Here is an 18,542-nt window from a genome sequence, read left to right on the forward strand (position 1 = left end):
TGGCTGAACACATAGTAAAAGCCACGATAACGTTGTAATTTTCAGATTCAAAAATTTTATTGACTTGGATTATGTCTCTCAAGAGTCACAAACATGTGAGAGGAAGTATTGAAATAAAACATAGCCACTCAGATATTCAAATCTTATTCTAAGCAGGTGCCACCCTCCAAGTCCAATCTAAATTTCATTTATTAGAAGTCTCATGAGCTCCTATAATACAGTAGATCATGTTTTTTGAAACTTGTATATATTTGATTGTTAAAATTTTAAACAGAAATACTGGTAGTAATGTATTGTGCTCTGCCAATTGCAACACTTGATTGAATTGAATATGTATACATTGTTTTAATAACCTTTTACATGAGGATAGGAGTGCTTGGGAGTTTGAAAAAATACATGATGGCAGCAATTTATAATTCTGTGCTCATAGCCCACTGAATCAGTGATCACAGGACCACTGAGAACATACATTTGATTGACCAAACACCAATCAGATTATGGACGTTTATGTCAAGTACTTTTATATCTCCGCATGTACAGACACTGTAATATTTTACAGGTAATTTTATTCAAAATCTTGGTTATAACATCATAATCTAACAGATAACGTTGCAGGTATCAACAAAATATGATTTGTTGCCAATGATTTCATTACATGGTCATGGAAGCTAAAAGAATCATCTTAAACTTTGAGGAGCAAGTCTACTGTGACGAAAGTCGAGTATGGTATATCCTTGATTATCAGGTGACCCCTTTTGTCAGAGATGTTATATCTGATGTTGTTAAAAACCTCAAATGCCGTGAGGGCTGGAATCTTTATGTTAACGATGTCCTTGCACCAGAATGGACCCTCTCATCTGTGATATATTCTGAGAATGATATTGTAAAATTAATTCGCACTGAGAACCCCATACCCAATAAAGACTCTACTACTCAGTCAACTGAACAAGATATCACTGTTAAAGATACACATCTAGTAGAAGCTAAAGTTGTCAATGAAAGTACAGCAACCACTGAAACACTTACCAATGAACAGAAGCCTCTGAAAATCAACAATAACTTCAAAAGAAAGTATTTGGACACTACCCCTACACACAAAGACCGATATACCAATAGGAGCAAGGTTTATGTAAGTCCGGTGCAAGTGTTGCCAAAGAATCTCCCAGTTGCTAATGCCCTAAAAACAGCTGTTAAGGAGACTTTAACATATAGTTCACCCATTAAATCAAATATAGAGAGAAGTTCTAATTGTAAAATAGTCACAGATTCTTTTCATAAAGCCACAATGTTTCTGGATAAGGTTACTACTATCTTAAATAGGAATAGCACAAATCCACAAGTTGACTCTGATTGTGATTCATCCATGACATCCTCCAGTTCAGAAAATGATTCCAGCAAAAGAGTTGTCAAAAAACTTAAAATGGATCCAAAATCAAATCTCAGTAATTCTCTATCTCTACCTGCTGCCACAGGTAAAATTTTTACTAAGCCTGCACCATCAAGTTCAAGTGATTCAGAGTCCAAGCCTGAGACAAATGGGAACCAGCCCTTAAATGACAAAAAAGAGAGCTCTAGTAGTGATAGTGAAGACGATACCCAAAACCAAAGCCAAAGTATACATGAAACAAAACCTTCTTTTCCTTCTAAAAAAGAGTCCTCGGATGATTCTACTGAAGATGAATCCGATGAAGAATCCAATGAAGAAGACAGTAAAGAAAAAAACGTCATAAAGAAAAATATTCAGCCAAAGAAAATGGAAAGTGACAGTTCTAGTGAAAGTGACAGTGACAAAGACAAAAAAAGTAAAACAATTGCCTCAAAGATTTGTGTCATAAAAAAAGATTCTGATGAATCCTCTGAGTTTAGTGAGGAAGATACAAAGTCTACATTTCATCCCAAGACACTTTCAGAGGTGGTCGAACAGAAAAGTGTTATAAAGGATTACAATAATTGCGCTAATCTGGAAGGAACTCCTCGGGTGGCTGACAAGCTGGCATTCAAAATGTTAGATTTGAACGAGTCGTACTGTCCCGTTATATCAGAATATAAAGAGGGCGTCATCACAGAATACAATTGCCTCTCTCAAAGGATTGTTGTAAAGCTTTTACCTCAGTTTCAGAACGCAATGCAAAAAAGTGGAAAATTTGAAATGGATGACAGTTATACCAGTGATGTCATAGAACTGAATCTTAAACAGTTAATTGAGCCAAAGCTGATATGATAACATAATGTCATTTATTTGAACCCAGAACCTGAGTGGTTTTTAAACTTAAGAGGTCCAGGACTAATTTAAACAATGAATTACTAATTTATTACATTATTTGGAGATTTTCTTTTAAATTGTCTAGGAAATAGACGAATATTTTAGAGTTTAATGTTTATAATTCTATAAAGTGCACTGAACTGGTTGATACATACCATTCGCTGATGTTTTTGATTGTCACTAGCTCACCTGTTAACAATTCATGCCAGCAGTGTTGACTGTTTCAAACGCTTTTCATATGGACTGCAGGACAATTTTTTAAGCTTTTTAAACTTTTAGATTGACCTTAATAAGTTTTATGATGATTTACAAACCTTCATATTTATATGATTGCAGTTATAATTATTATTTATATTTTTCTGTATCCATATCCGTGCTTTTTAAAAAGGAATAGCTATAAATCAAGAAAAACATTTTCTGCCATTTTACTCAGATAAAAATGTTACCAATTAAAAAAAGCCTTGTATGGCAGACAGTGTGTAGGTACTACTAATTTAATAATGTATTATATTTGACTTTAAATATAATAAGATTACCCTGATGTTATGGGTTTTAAGTGTTTAATAACACTTTTATTATAAGATGGCTGCTGCTGACAACAAACGACAATTGAAGATCAGAACTGGGGTGGTTAAAAGGTAATATTATTGCAGGTTATTAATATTCTTGAATAATAGTTGATTTGTCTCTATTTACTACAAAATTTGTTAAACTGATTTAGAAACAATGATATGCAATTCTTAGACTTATAATAACTGAGTTTTTATTTTCAAAAACTCAAATACACAGGTTAAGTAAAGAGTTGGTAATGTACGAACAGGAAGTGACTGATGGGGAGGCGAAGCTGGTAGAAATGAAGGAGGCTAACAAGGATGAATACGACATCAGGAAATATGTGAGCAACGCTTCAAAAAAATTGTACGATCGTCAATAAACAGAATTGCAACAAGTGCATTTGAAATTGCTGAAAATCATACGTTTTTGTTCAAAAGTAAATGAAATGATAAATGTAACCGTTTAAAATCAATAAATTTATCATCTTGAAATAAAATTATCCCAGACTGAGGTAGTAGCAGAGAGCAAAGCTATGGTCCCAGATTGCAGAAACAGACTAAGAAAGGCAGTGCAAGATCTTGATATTCTTTTGGTAAGTAAATTAATTATTAATTTCATTTAATTTTAGCTAATTAACATATCCTTTAGTGGATAGCATAATTTGCCTGACACTGTATTGAGTGTAAAGTAAAAGGTGATTATTTACAGGAAGATAATACCAGTATGAGTGGGGAGGCTGAGTACAAAGCAGCTCAGGAGATGCGAGACACTGTTTCAATTTAAAAGTGTACTCACTCTATCTATAGTATTATCCAATTAGTATTACTATACTGCACTCTGGCTGGGTCACCAGATTTGAGTGCGAATTTTACAATGCAAAGTTTGATTACTTTATATAATGTACATTTTGTAGTATTTACTATTTGTCACATTTATGCACAGGTTTTTCGTAACAATTTGAAAACAAGCACCGTTAGTAGGTGGAACCGTTTAATTTGTATTATGTATGATATAATTTATGTTTTGTATTATACATAGTCTATTTGTCTGCCTCCCATGACCAGTGAACACAAATATATCCATTTAAAAAAGAACTAAGGAAAATGCAGGCCGTTTCCAACTGATGCTTTAAATTAATCTAAGTTAGATACATAAATTAGGAGTTTAAAAAAATTAATTTTTTCAGACTATAATCAAGATTCTCTATTTATTCCCAAGCAGCCTGTATATAATAATAAAGATATTATTGACAGGATGGAAATAGAATCAACATTAAGTGTTGTATGTGGAGACCTGACTGGACTACTACTTCTGGACAACTTCTCCTCTCGCAGAGAGTGTGTGTCTTGTGAGCATGGTTTGGTTAAACCATCTACCTTTGAGAGGCTAGCTGGTAAGGGTCACTGCAAGAGTTGGAAGAAAACTGTGCGTTGTTCTGAAACCGGGAGGGACATATCATCTCTGATTAAGGCAGGGAAAATTCAACTCCTTGATGAACCTGAGTGGATCGTCAAAAGAAGGGAGAGCGTCGAAATAACCAAATCAATAACTGTGGTTGATGGGATTGTGCCAACAAAACGAAAACGGGGCCGCCCAAAAAAGAGTGAGAGTCTGGTCAGTATCAATAAATTTTCTCCTTTGGACAAAAGCCGAGAAATAGTCAATCAAACTTCTGCTCTTAGTATTGCTGACAGTGGTTCCGAGAGTGGCTGCCTGGACCAACAAAAACATAAAGGGAAATTAGGAAATGGTCTTATTCGCAAACGCAAGAAGCTGAAGTGTGGCACTGATCTACCAAAAACTGTAATCACTAACAAGAGCATTACCAAAGAAAATGGATTTGTAAATGGTAGCAACGGGTTTTCTTCACAATTAAATGGGCTTGAGCAATCAGGACCGGGATTTGAAGTTTACAAACGAGCTCCTAGACATGGCAAATGTAAACGTAAAAGAGTTCGCCGCAATGATTTTGAACGATCAGTAAATGCTATAATCAGAACAAGGAAAACTCCTACAATGAAACTGCGCTTAGCATGCCCAGTTTGCCACACTCAAGTTCAAGATTCAGATGCTTTAAAGTGTCACGATCTAATGTTTCATTCGTCAGTTTCTAGCAAAGTTTTCGTAAAACCTGAAGACTGTGTAACCAACCATGCTCATAGTGAAGCTGATAGTACATTAGGTACCTCGGATAATTCTTTTTTTGAGCTAGGGTCTTCAGACAATGAACCAACTAAAGAGCCCATGATATGTTTACCCTCTCTGGAATTCTTCAAAGATAAGTTGACAAGAGGCACTGTAGCCAGACTAACGAGTATTGGGATGGACAGTTCAGTGAAGGGTTCGTGTGAAGGTGCGTCCTCGTCTAAGGAAAGTGCTGACATTAGTCAGATGTCTGTTTTATCTACGATAGCAGCACAATATCAAGAGATACTCGCAATTTCTAAGGACACTTTGCAGCAGACAAGTTCTCTACGAGACCGCGTGGAAGCGTTGGCTAACTCAGTGGAGGAGGTTAAATCAGATGTTAAAGACATTTCTAAAACATTAGCCCTTTCCAACATGGCTACAAGTGCTGTCAGAGACGACATTACTGCAGGCGACTATCAAACATTTTTCAACATTTTAGAAAAGTTTCTGAATAGTAACGGATTTGGAAATGGGCGGTGATATAGACTCAAATAGAAATCTGAATATTTCCTGTTGAATTTCTGCCGTTGTGTTCGCAATTGCACTGATGTAAGATGAAGAAGTTACTGTATAACGGACTACACTACTACACTGTTATTATCTATATAAAGCTCATCACATTTATACAAATCTATATTTTATATCTAAATTATTAAACCAGTCTATATATATTTTAATTGACATTTTCATAAGTTTATTTTTATTAATGACCTTTGAAGTTTGACATGAATTTTATGGTAAAATTTGTAACTCTTTAACGAAGTAGTTAGTTAGTAATAGGGCCCTCTTAGCTTTAATAATTATGACTTTTGACATATCCCAGAAATTGTAGTTCTCATTTCTCAGATTTAATTTGTGATGTTAAGTTGTATGCTCTTAATTATTTGAACCTCATCTTCGTCACATATATATTATCAGGTATCTTACTGAAACTTATGTACACTGTACAGGTATAAGGTGTAAAGTATCTGGAATACTGCAGAAGAAATCATATTATATGGTGTGTTAGTGTGTACTTGGTATTTATTAATTTTTATGATTATTAGTTTTGTGAACTATTTTCATTTTGACAGTGCAGCTACTCCACCACACAACAAGGTTGTGTTCTTACTCGAAACCTTATATGAAGTTCAGAGTTTTAATTAAAATTTGTAATCTTTTATCCTGTGTCATTGAGTGCAGCAACTTGTTGGTTATTTTTGACGTTTCTTGTACTCTGACATATGAAATGCAGCTTAATCTAATGTTACTGACACTTATGTAATATGTTGTTTAAATGAATCTTGGTAATCAGTAATGACATTCCAATCTTGGCAATCAAATCACAAGTAAATCTCAGCTCCTGACAAAATAGATTACCTTACTCGGGATTATTATGACCGGGATAAAGTGGCGGGTTTAGGGTAATTTCGCCATATTTTCCCCGAACCACATTTTCACCGGTCGTTAATAAACCCGCCGACTCAGCTTTTGGGTTCCCAAGGGGTATGGGTGCTCATATTTTAATCGTTGTCTTATATTCACTAAAGAAGACTATTGGGACACTTGTTGTAGGTTTTTCGACTTCATTTGGCTAAAATTGCAAAAAATTCACCTTTTTGCCCAATTCTTGTCATATATCCTTATTGTCAAAGTTGATTTAAATAGGCCAATTTTTAATTTCTTAGGTATTGATTATCTCTACATAATGAAATAGGACTCGAAACTTCGAGTAACTACTTGTAAAAGTAACAGTTAAATTAACACTTGAATTAATTAAAACTGTCAATAACATGAATCAGTTTCATCAGTCATTTATTCATAATTCTAAACAATGTGAACGATGCATTCTTTCGAAGTTTGATTAACCACGAATCATTATTTCTGTCTACTTTCAACAATTATTGATAATTCGACTTGTTTCACAAGTTTTAGCAATGCGAAAATTTCTAAACTTGCTTATCTCTAATAAGGAAATTTACATCTGAGACAAAATTTTTGAATCTAAAATTGAAAGGTTGGACACCGGTAAAATGGCGACCGGGAAAATGTGGTGGGTTTTGAGCAATTTCGCCATATTTTTCCCGAACCATATTTTAACTGGTCGTTAATAAACCCGTCGTAATAATCCCGAGTAAGGTATTCAAACTTTGTAAATATCTAAAAATATTTAGTAGCAGTGTATATTATATCTACAGTGTATATTATCAGTTCATACTAACAATAACCGATTTCAGAATGGGTAAGATAAAACTAGAGAAGAAGTTCCATTCAAAGAACCTAGGTGGTCAGATTGAAGAACACGAGAGTAGTACTGTTCAGCCCAAACTGTATTCCAAACCTCCAAAGAAGAAGAAATCAGAAGACAAAGACGAATCTATTGATGACGGTCTCTCCAAGAAAATTCTTAGTGAAGCCCGCCTTCAGCAACGAGAACTGGCTGAAAATGAAGCGCCACTGGCTACACATAATCTGATGAAAAAGAAGAAAGGAAAGGATCCAGTCGACGATTCAGATGACGATAGTGAAAATGAAAGTGAAAATGAAAATGAGGTTTATGAACCTGTAGTTGTTGACGAAGGCGAGGACAAGCTCTTTAACAAGTTCCTCAACCCATCATCCCAGCCCACCAGAACGCTAGCAGACATCATCATGGAGAAGATAAAAGAGAAAGAGACCGAGATTGGCACCAACGTGGGGACAGAAGGGGTCCAGGGGTTTGATGCACGGGTAGAAAACTTGTTTAAAAGTGTTGGAGAAGTGCTCAACAAATATCGATCGGGAAAACTACCCAAGGCTTTCAAAGCAATCCCAAATCTTGGTGATCGTTGGGAAGAGGCCCTCTTTCTGACAGAACCAGAAACATGGAGTGCTGCTGCAGTGTTTCAAGGTACTCGCATATTTGCTTCCAATCTCAAATCAGATCAAGCCCAAACGTTCTACAATCTTGTCTTACTTCCAAGGATTAGGGACGATATCGCAGAATACAAGAGACTTAATTTCCATCTATATCAAGCTATCAAGAAATCCCTTTTTAAACCAGCAGCTTTTTTCAAAGGTTTTCTGTTGCCCTTGCTGGAGAGTGGGACATGTTCACTGAGGGAGGCGGTTATCATCGGGAGTGTTCTTTCTAAAATATCAGTTCCAGTACTGCACAGCTCTGCAGCGCTGCTTAGAATAGCTGAGATGGATTACTCGGGCGCTAACAGTTTGTTTTTAAGAGTATTGCTCGAGAAGAGGTATGCTTTACCCTACAGAGTTATTGATGCCCTTGTGGCTCACTTCTGTAATTTCTCAATGGACAAGCGAGAACTGCCGGTTTTATTCCATCAATGTCTTTTGACTTTAGCTCAGAGGTACAAAGAGGACCTCTCCCCAGAACAGAAACAGCATTTGTTTATCTTGATGCAAAATCAGAGTCACCCCAAAATCACACCTGAGATAAGGCGCGAGCTTGCTAATTCTAAGTGTAGGGGTGATGATGATATGGCAGTCGAACCACCCTCGTTGGAACCACTGTCAGTAGGTTGATCTAATATAATTTTACAAGGGCGTGGGCCTTGAGAGGCTATCTATCGTACTATAGTGTTTTAAAACCTCCGTTATCAAGGATTTTTACCTAATTTATTGTAATGTATGGTAATTTATTTCTGACTACATTTTGCTCAGTCTCTATAGATGAACTGTAATATTCATTGATTTTGTGCCTTACCACTGCATTGAATGTAGTATCAATCAGAATGATATTGAATGGCATTATGGTTAAAATTTGTGTCTTTAGTTAAAGTTGAATCGATAAATTGTTGATAGCTAAAATGAAGTATTTATAACGAAGTAGTGTAACCGAGCATTCCGTCCCTAGTAAGGATGATAAGGAGAGCGAGGCGGGGAGGGGATAAGAGGGATGCAGACTCTAACACTCTCGAGCTGGAATGTAGCCTTTGTAAGGTGAGGTAGGTAAAATCTGATGTTTTTAGAGACATTATCTGAGCTTTTCTTCTAGTTTTCGTTGAAACTGAAGCTATGATTCAAATAAACTGTTAAACTGCTTAAAAATAAGTAAAGATGGTAAGTGAACTTATGCAATGGTGGTTACTCATGTTAGTTACCCAAGTTTACGGTTGCAGAAAACCAGCAATTAGAAAAATAAAAGTCTCTGTAGATTGTAGTTGTTATTATAATATTATTATAATTTGAATGCCTGTGTTGCAGGCGTGGGGGAGTTATACGAGACAGGGTATTATAATATGTATAATGTATAATAATGTATAATGTATAATGTATAATTTATAATGTATTGCAGGCGTGGGGGGAGCTATACGAGACAGGGCTGCACAGCGACATAACCTTCACAGTAGGCCGGTCTGGTAAGCAGTTTAACGCACACAAGCTGGTCCTCTCCACCCACAGCTCTACATTCCGGGCAATGCTCTACAATGGAATGGAGGAGAGCAGTCAGAGTGTTATCCAGCTCCCCGAACAGGACAGCAACGTGTTCGAGCTGCTCCTCAAGTTCATGTACACCGGCCAAGTCAAGCTTCACAAGGATGTGGTGAGGAATCTGATGATTCTAGCTGATTATTATGCAGTGGAGGTGTTGAAGGAGAGTATTGGAGAGTGGATAGGGAAAACGCTAATAGACAGGAACAATGTGTGTGATTATATTGTGTTCGCTTCAAACCACAATGTACACAGTCTTTACAAACACTGTTATAGGTTCATGCTGGGAAATGCTAAGGACATTTTCTTCTCAGCAGAGTTTAGGAACTCTATACCATACGAGATATTGGAGAAGATGGTAGCATCAGACGATTTAAATCTGACAGAACTAGAACTGTTTAACAGTTTGATATTATGGGGGGAGAGCAGAGTAGAGTTAAGTCCGCATTGTCGCACCGCATTGTCGCATAACATGGCAGACCATACCACACCACCTTATGTGAGTCTGAGTGAGTCTAGTGATGATGAGAGACCACGTGCTAATAAAACAGAGGCACCACCCCAGCAGCCGAGTAATACAGGTGATACACACGATTCAGTAATGTCGCCTGAGGGATCACAAGCTCTCAGGTTAGCAATTCTGCTATTAAATATTAATATTATAATACACAATAATTGGAATAATTAGTATGCTAAAAGTTCATGTATTAATTGATATGTTAATGTAAGTTTAGTTCTTCTAGGTTGTAGGTACCAAAATATCAAGCTTGCAGTTTTATTCTTATTTGTTCCGAAAGAGTTCCCTACTCTTCTATATTACTCTTCTATATTACTCTTGCTCTACTGATATTAATGAAGCAGTCTGTACTGTAAACCTGTTATTAGTGGTTACAGTGGTTAGTAGTTAGTTGTTAGTGGTTAGTGTCCTAATATTACATTACTCAGGACATTACTAGAGCCGCTAATATCACACATTACTCAGGACATTACTAGAGCCGCTAATATCACACATTACTCAGGACAATACTAGAGCCGCTAATATCACACATTACTCAGGACAATATTAGAGCCGCTAATATCACACATTACTCAGGACAATACTAGAGCCGCTAATATCACACATTACACTTAGGACAATATTAGAGCCGCTAATATCACACATTACTCAGGACAATACTAGAGCCGCTAATATCACACATTACTCAGGACAATATTAGAGCCGCTAATATCACACATTACTCAGGACAATACTAGAGCCGCTAATATCACACATTACTCAGGACAATACTAGAGCCGCTAATATCACACATTACTCAGGACAATACTAGAGCCGCTAATATCACACATTACTCAGGACAATACTAGAGCCGCTAATATCACACATTACTCAGGACAATATTAGAGCCGCTAATATCACACGTTACTCAGGACAATACTAGAGCCGCTAATATCACACATTACTCAGGACAATACTAGAGCCGCTAATATCACACATTACTCAGGACAATATTAGAGCCGCTAATATCACACATTACTCAGGACAATATTAGAGCCGCTAATATCACACGTTACTCAGGACAATACTAGAGCCGCTAATATCACACATTACTCAGGACAATACTAGAGCCGCTAATATCACACATTACTCAGGACAATACTAGAGCCGCTAATATCACACATTACACTCAGGACAATACTAGAGCCGCTAATATCACACATTACTCAGGACAATACTAGAGCCGCTAATATCACACATTACTCAGGACAATATTAGAGCCGCTAATATCACACATTACTCAGGACAATACTAGAGCCGCTAATATCACACATTACTCAGGACAATACTAGAGCCGCTAATATCACACATTACTCAGGACAATACTAGAGCCGCTAATATCACACATTACTCAGGACAATACTAGAGCCGCTAATATCACACATTACTCAGGACAATATTAGAGCCGCTAATATCACACGTTACTCAGGACAATACTAGAGCCGCTAATATCACACATTACTCAGGACAATACTAGAGCCGCTAATATCACACATTACTCAGGACAATATTAGAGCCGCTAATATCACACATTACTCAGGACAATATTAGAGCCGCTAATATCACACGTTACTCAGGACAATACTAGAGCCGCTAATATCACACATTACTCAGGACAATACTAGAGCCGCTAATATCACACATTACTCAGGACAATACTAGAGCCGCTAATATCACACGTTACTCAGGACAATATTAGAGCCGCTAATATCACACATTACTCAGGACAATATTAGAGCCGCTAATATCACACGTTACTCAGGACAATACTAGAGCCGCTAATATCACACATTACTCAGGACAATACTAGAGCCGCTAATATCACACATTACTCAGGACAATACTAGAGCCGCTAATATCACACATTACTCAGGACAATACTAGAGCCGCTAATATCACACGTTACTCAGGACAATATTAGAGCCGCTAATATCACACATTACTCAGGACAATATTAGAGCCGCTAATATCACACGTTACTCAGGACAATATTAGAGCCGCTAATATCACACATTACTCAGGACATTACTAGAGCCGCTAATATCACACGTTACTCAGGACAATACTAGAGCCGCTAATATCACACATTACTCAGGACAATACTAGAGCCGCTAATATCACACATTACTCAGGACAATACTAGAGCCGCTAATATCACACATTGCTCAGGACAATACTAGAGCCGCTAATATCACACATTACTCAGGACAATACTAGAGCCGCTAATATCACACATTGCTCAGGACAATACTAGAGCCGCTAATATCACACATTGCTCAGGACAATACTAGAGCCGCTAATATCACACATTACTCAGGACAATACTAGAGCCGCTAATATCACACATTACTCAGGACAATACTAGAGCCGCTAATATCACACATTACTCAGGACAATACTAGAGCCGCTAATATCACACATTACTCAGGACAATACTAGAGCCGCTAATATCACACGTTACTCAGGACAATATTAGAGCCGCTAATATCACACATTACTCAGGACAATACTAGAGCCGCTAATATCACACATTACTCAGGACAATACTAGAGCCGCTAATATCACACATTACTCAGGACAATACTAGAGCCGCTAATATCACACATTACTCAGGACAATACTAGAGCCGCTAATATCACACATTACACTCAGGACAATATTAGAGCCGCTAATATCACACGTTACTCAGGACAATACTAGAGCCGCTAATATCACACATTACTCAGGACAATACTAGAGCCGCTAATATCACACATTACTCAGGACAATACTAGAGCCGCTAATATCACACATTACTCAGGACAATATTAGAGCCGCTAATATCACACGTTACTCAGGACAATACTAGAGCCGCTAATATCACACATTACTCAGGACAATACTAGAGCCGCTAATATCACACATTACTCAGGACAATATTAGAGCCGCTAATATCACACATTACTCAGGACAATATTAGAGCCGCTAATATCACACGTTACTCAGGACAATACTAGAGCCGCTAATATCACACATTACTCAGGACAATACTAGAGCCGCTAATATCACACATTACTCAGGACAATACTAGAGCCGCTAATATCACACGTTACTCAGGACAATATTAGAGCCGCTAATATCACACATTACTCAGGACAATATTAGAGCCGCTAATATCACACGTTACTCAGGACAATACTAGAGCCGCTAATATCACACATTACTCAGGACAATACTAGAGCCGCTAATATCACACATTACTCAGGACAATACTAGAGCCGCTAATATCACACATTACTCAGGACAATACTAGAGCCGCTAATATCACACGTTACTCAGGACAATATTAGAGCCGCTAATATCACACATTACTCAGGACAATATTAGAGCCGCTAATATCACACGTTACTCAGGACAATATTAGAGCCGCTAATATCACACATTACTCAGGACATTACTAGAGCCGCTAATATCACACGTTACTCAGGACAATACTAGAGCCGCTAATATCACACATTACTCAGGACAATACTAGAGCCGCTAATATCACACATTACTCAGGACAATACTAGAGCCGCTAATATCACACATTGCTCAGGACAATACTAGAGCCGCTAATATCACACATTACTCAGGACAATACTAGAGCCGCTAATATCACACATTGCTCAGGACAATACTAGAGCCGCTAATATCACACATTGCTAAGGACAATACTAGAGCCGCTAATATCACACATTACTCAGGACAATACTAGAGCCGCTAATATCACACATTACTCAGGACAATACTAGAGCCGCTAATATCACACATTACTCAGGACAATACTAGAGCCGCTAATATCACACATTACTCAGGACAATACTAGAGCCGCTAATATCACACGTTACTCAGGACAATATTAGAGCCGCTAATATCACACATTACTCAGGACAATACTAGAGCCGCTAATATCACACATTACTCAGGACAATACTAGAGCCGCTAATATCACACATTACTCAGGACAATATTAGAGCCGCTAATATCACACATTACTCAGGACAATACTAGAGCCGCTAATATCACACATTACTCAGGACAATACTAGAGCCGCTAATATCACACATTACTCAGGACAATACTAGAGCCGCTAATATCACACATTACTCAGGACAATACTAGAGCCGCTAATATCACACATTACTCAGGACAATACTAGAGCCGCTAATATCACACATTACTCAGGACAATACTAGAGCCGCTAATATCACACATTACTCAGGACAATACTAGAGCCGCTAATATCACACATTACTCAGGACAATATTAGAGCCGCTAATATCACACATTACTCAGGACAATACTAGAGCCGCTAATATCACACGTGAGACTCCCCTTCATCGACCCTGAACAGCTGATTGAGTGTGTTAAACCTACTGGAGTGATAGATCACTCCAATATACTGCAGGCTATCTCTTATCACATCAGTAAGAAACCTGTATACCCTCCTCATCATGTTCAGGTTAAGTTATAAATATTGTTTACTATTTATAAATTAGTTTGATTTTGGTGCCTCTTGTAGTTTATGCCAAATTGTATGTACGTATTATATACGTATTATATACGTATTGTATACGAATCACGATGTTTTAGTTGTTATACAGCTGCTGTTATACTGACTGTTGCCTCCCCCCAGATACGGCCACGAAAGAACACAATAGAAACACGTTACACCCTGATGAAGAACAGAGAACCACACAAATCTCAACCTTTCTTACACAGCGAGACAGCTGGCGGTGAGGATGATTCATCGTCCTGGTGATATCACCATGGTGATTACCATCTGTAAAGGTGACTGATCAGATTTATCAAAACATGGGGGGGGGGGGGGGGGGGGGGGGCCAACCATATTAAAGTATAAAAAGGATATCCCCGGGTCAAAATCGGAAAAAATCCTACATTTTAATATACTTTAATATACCTACAATTAGAAGATTTATATTCTTCGTTAAGATTTACATGATGAACTATATTTTTCACTCAGATTCGCAAGATAAGCCTGTTTTAGGACTAGTACATGAATTTCCATCCAGATTGGTCAAAAATTGGCTGAGCTATGAGCTTTAAAAAATATGCCCATATTTGGGCATACGCTTTTGCCCAAATTCGCTTTTGCCCAAATTCGATAAAATTTCAATATTTTTTAATGAGACTAACTCTATGTGAAAGATATAACTCAGTGTTTGTTGAATATAGTGGATACTAAGTAAAAAGACCTTCATGAACAAAATTGGGAAAATTGCACATAATATCTCTGTTCGGAATACTAGCCAAAATGACGTCATTAAAATTGAAATAACTCCATCAGTTTTCAATATTTTTTCAAGAACTTTTTGGAATCGATTAAGAATTGCATTTCAAGCTTATTTTGGGTAACAATTTTCGATGTAGGCCTCCAAGGATAGGGATATATTAAAGTATATTGTAGGTATATTAAAGTATATTAAAGTATATCCCCGGGTCAAAATCGGGAAAAATCCTACATTTTAATATACTTTAATATGGTTGGCCCCCCCCCCCCCCCCCCAAACATCCTTGCACGCATTATCAGAGACACGAAGAACTGTAGTGTTTTTATTTGTTGCAACTTGTTCATTATAGTGAGGATTTGTTTAATGACTAGGGGAATGGTGCTATGTGGGGATTTCAAGAAATTTAGTTATACCAGTTTGTAATATGAGTTACAATCACCCTCATTTTTCAAAGTTAGCGTGATTTTTCACTTAAATAATGAATTCATGCGTTGTCATTGTAAATTCATCATTGAGTTTTTATAAAGATACCGTTGCGTTGTACTTATTCCTTTTAGTCAGAACGACCCTAGGTGTAGCTAACTAGCTGTAGCATGCTTCTAAACTCTGTTATATTTAAGGATGTTGTGCAGTCTTTAAACTTCTGAAATATTTTTAGGCTTATAGAAATGAAGAATCTCTGATAAAACATGTTGAGAGGTATTGGAAAACGCAGGCTGCTAACTACCCTCTCCCAAATTCGAGCACATTCTACAACTCTCGATCCGGAATGGGAGAAACTGGCTCGAAAACAGCTGAAAGGAAAAGATCCTGCAGAGACACTGACCTGGCACACTCTGGAGGGACTGAAGGTAAAGCCTGTGTACACTGAGCAGGACAGGGAGGGAAAGGAGCCGGAGATACCGGGCAAGTACCCCTTTACTCGCGGTCCAAATGCCACCATGTACGCTGGCAGACCCTGGACTATACGCCAATATGCTGGGTTCAGTACGGTCGAGGAAAGCAACAAGTTCTACAAGAAGAACTTGGCAGCGGGCCAGCAAGGGCTGAGTGTAGCATTCGACCTGGCAACCCACAGAGGGTACGACTCAGATAACCCCCGTGTAATGGGAGATGTGGGTATGGCTGGTGTAGCTGTGGACACTGTTGAGGATATGAAGGCTTGTTCGAGGGAATCCCCTGGAAAAGATATCCGTGTCTATGACAATGAATGGGGCTGTGCTGCCTGTATTAGCCATGTTCATTGTAGGCGGGTGAGGAGCAAGGTGTTCCTGTCAGTAAACTTACAGGAACTATACAGAATGATATTCTCAAGGAGTTCATGGTGCGGAATACGTACATTTACCCTCCCAAAGCTTCCATGCAGATCATAGCTGACATATTTGCATATTGTGCAGAACATATGCCAAAGTATAACAGTATCTCGATATCCGGATACCACATGCAGGAGGCAGGAGCAGACACTGTCACAGAGCTGGCCTACACTATCGCTGATGGGCTGGAATATTGCCGAGCTGGCGTCAAGTCTGGACTTGATATCGATGCCTTTTGCCCCCAGACTAAGTTTCTTCTGGTGTATTGGAATGAACTTCTACCTGGAAATAGCCAAGTTTAGAGCAGGTCGTAGACTCTGGGCACATCTTGTAAAGGAGAAGTTTGGAGCAAAATCAGAGAAAAGTTTGTTGTTAAGATGCCATTCTCAAACAAGTGGCTGGTCATTGAGAGAGCAAGATCCCTACAACAATGTTATGAGAACATGTATTGAAGCAATGGCAGCAGTGTTTGGGGGCACTCAATCCCTTCACACAAACTCTTTTGATGAAGCTCTGGGACTCCCAACACCTTTCTCAGCTAGAATAGCTAGGAACACGCAACTGATAATACAGGAAGAGACAGGCATTACAAAAGTAGCTGATCCTTGGGGAGGGAGCTACATGATGGAACAACTCACTAATGACATGTACGACGCTGCAATGGAGCTGATTAAAGAGGTAGAGGATCTGGGTGGTATGACAGAAGCGCTGAGTGCTGGCATTCCCAAGATGAGGATCGAGGAATGTGCTGCAAAGAAGCAGGCAAGGTTTGACTCGGGGAAGGATGTAGTGGTGGGGGTTAACAAGTACAAACCAGAGATCATAGAGGAAGTGGATGTTTTGAGCATTGATAACACTGACGTGAGAACCAAACAGATTGCAAAGTTAGAAAAGATAAAGGCAGCTAGAGACGATGCTCTTGTTAAAGAATCTTTAGCAAAGATAACTGATATTTGTGGTGGTGGTGAGGGTAATCTACTGGGTGTAGCTGTTGAAGCAGCTCGAGCTCGTGCTACAGTGGGCGAGATATCTGATGCTATGGAGGTGGTGTTCCAGAGGTACACAGCTTCAATCAGGATGATATCAGGAGTATATAGCTCCGAATACGGAGAACACGATGATATAACCATAGCCAAACAGAGGACCTTACAGTTCCTTGAAGCTAACGGTAGGAGACCTCGTATACTAGTCGCTAAAGCTGGACAGGATGGTCATGATCAAGGACAAAAAATAATCGCCACAGGATTTTCAGACATCGGATACGATGTGGACATCGGCCCTCTGTTCCAAACTCCCCGAGAAGTAGCCCAGCAAGCTATAGATGCAGATGTGCATGTTGTGGGGGTGAGCTCCCTTGCTGCTGGACACAGGACCCTGGTACCAGAGCTCATCTGTGAGCTGAAGGAGATGGGGCGGCCCGATATAGTAGTGATAGTGGGGGGTGTCATCCCTCCGCAGGACTATAACGATCTCCACAAAGCTGGAGTTGCTAAAGTGTTCGGTCCGGGAACCAGACTCCCTCTAGCTGCTGCTGAGACTCTGGATGTTGTGGAGAGCAGAGCTTTCCCTGACAAAGTCTCCGCGGAAAATAAGTGATTTTAGAGTTTTTAAAAACATTGGACTGCTGAAATGATTTTTGCGGCTCTACAGTATTAGATCTTCCCATTTCCACCCTCTTTTTGTCAACAAACTATGTAGCTACCCTTGGAAATCGTGACCCGTTTTTACTTTTTTACTGATTCAGAAATAATGTTTAGAAAGATGCTAGGAATTAGGATGTTAATAACTTTGTTATCTAGTCCTAGACGGCTTTGTTTGTATAATTTGCTTTTATTGTGCTATGTAGTTAACGAGATTATTTATTACGTTTGTGTCGTCAATTAACGTAAGCAAGTAAACACAACAAACCACTGCCACCAAACTAATGTTTCGTTATACAATATACAAAATATCTTACAATAGTTGTACGATAC

The 18,542-nt window shown here is 38.4% G+C and overlaps 6 protein-coding genes across 7 annotated transcripts in view; 5 read left to right on the forward strand and 1 right to left on the reverse strand.

Moving 5' to 3' along the window:
* Positions 1–18,542, forward strand: part of LOC134811740 (rab GDP dissociation inhibitor alpha-like) — a 77,049-nt gene that overhangs the window by 44,202 nt on the left and 14,305 nt on the right. The window lies entirely within an intron of this gene.
* The window catches only part of LOC134811747 (translocon-associated protein subunit beta-like), a 73,534-nt gene that overhangs the window by 12,607 nt on the left and 42,385 nt on the right, over positions 1–18,542 (reverse strand). The window lies entirely within an intron of this gene.
* LOC134810950 (tubulin-specific chaperone A-like) lies at positions 2,846–3,601 on the forward strand. Its single transcript, XM_063817644.1, has 4 exons — positions 2,846–2,901; positions 3,053–3,158; positions 3,324–3,410; positions 3,527–3,601. Exons 1-4 carry the CDS (start codon positions 2,846–2,848, stop codon positions 3,599–3,601), a joined length of 324 nt encoding a protein of 107 aa, XP_063673714.1.
* Positions 6,252–8,644, forward strand: LOC134811742 (bystin-like). The gene has a single exon (XM_063818787.1). It carries the CDS (start codon positions 7,226–7,228, stop codon positions 8,516–8,518), a length of 1,293 nt encoding a protein of 430 aa, XP_063674857.1. The 5' UTR covers positions 6,252–7,225; the 3' UTR covers positions 8,519–8,644.
* Positions 8,853–14,815, forward strand: LOC134811004 (kelch-like protein 21). 2 transcript variants are annotated; one of them, XM_063817705.1, is made up of 4 exons: positions 8,853–8,940; positions 9,291–10,057; positions 14,301–14,466; positions 14,641–14,815. In XM_063817705.1, exons 2-4 carry the CDS (start codon positions 9,414–9,416, stop codon positions 14,764–14,766), a joined length of 936 nt encoding a protein of 311 aa, XP_063673775.1. In that variant the 5' UTR covers positions 8,853–8,940; positions 9,291–9,413; the 3' UTR covers positions 14,767–14,815. The 2 variants fall into 2 exon arrangements, with proteins under 2 accessions (XP_063673775.1, XP_063673774.1); XM_063817704.1 differs by having other exon boundaries at positions 8,854–8,935.
* On the forward strand, positions 15,892–18,434 carry LOC134812003 (methylmalonyl-CoA mutase, mitochondrial-like). Its single transcript, XM_063819176.1, is given in 4 exon segments — positions 15,892–16,415; positions 16,417–16,504; positions 16,506–16,802; positions 16,804–18,434. Coding segments are annotated over 4 exon segments (2,217 nt in total). The 5' UTR covers positions 15,892–15,945; the 3' UTR covers positions 18,166–18,434.

Source organism: Bolinopsis microptera, chromosome 2 (genome assembly GCF_026151205.1).
Source record: "Bolinopsis microptera isolate Bmic1 chromosome 2, MBARI_Bmic_1.0, whole genome shotgun sequence".
In the NCBI taxonomy this organism is placed as follows: domain Eukaryota; kingdom Metazoa; phylum Ctenophora; class Tentaculata; order Lobata; family Bolinopsidae; genus Bolinopsis; species Bolinopsis microptera.

Excerpts from the sequence above, each read along its gene's own strand:
- LOC134810950 (XM_063817644.1), top strand. The coding sequence starts at position 2,846 with ATGGCTGCTGCTGACAACAAACGACAATTGAAGATCAGAACTGGGGTG. Across the intron at positions 2,902-3,052 it reads AGAACTGGGGTGGTTAAAAG|GTTAAGTAAAGAGTTGGTAA; the intron begins GTAATATTATTG and ends TCAAATACACAG. Across the intron at positions 3,159-3,323 it reads AATACGACATCAGGAAATAT|ACTGAGGTAGTAGCAGAGAG; the intron begins GTGAGCAACGCT and ends AAATTATCCCAG.
- LOC134811742 (XM_063818787.1), top strand. The coding sequence starts at position 7,226 with ATGGGTAAGATAAAACTAGAGAAGAAGTTCCATTCAAAGAACCTAGGT.
- LOC134811004 (XM_063817704.1), top strand. The coding sequence starts at position 8,855 with ATGATAAGGAGAGCGAGGCGGGGAGGGGATAAGAGGGATGCAGACTCT. Across the intron at positions 8,936-9,290 it reads TGGAATGTAGCCTTTGTAAG|GCGTGGGGGGAGCTATACGA; the intron begins GTGAGGTAGGTA and ends AATGTATTGCAG. Across the intron at positions 10,058-14,300 it reads GAGGGATCACAAGCTCTCAG|GACAATACTAGAGCCGCTAA; the intron begins GTTAGCAATTCT and ends CACATTACTCAG.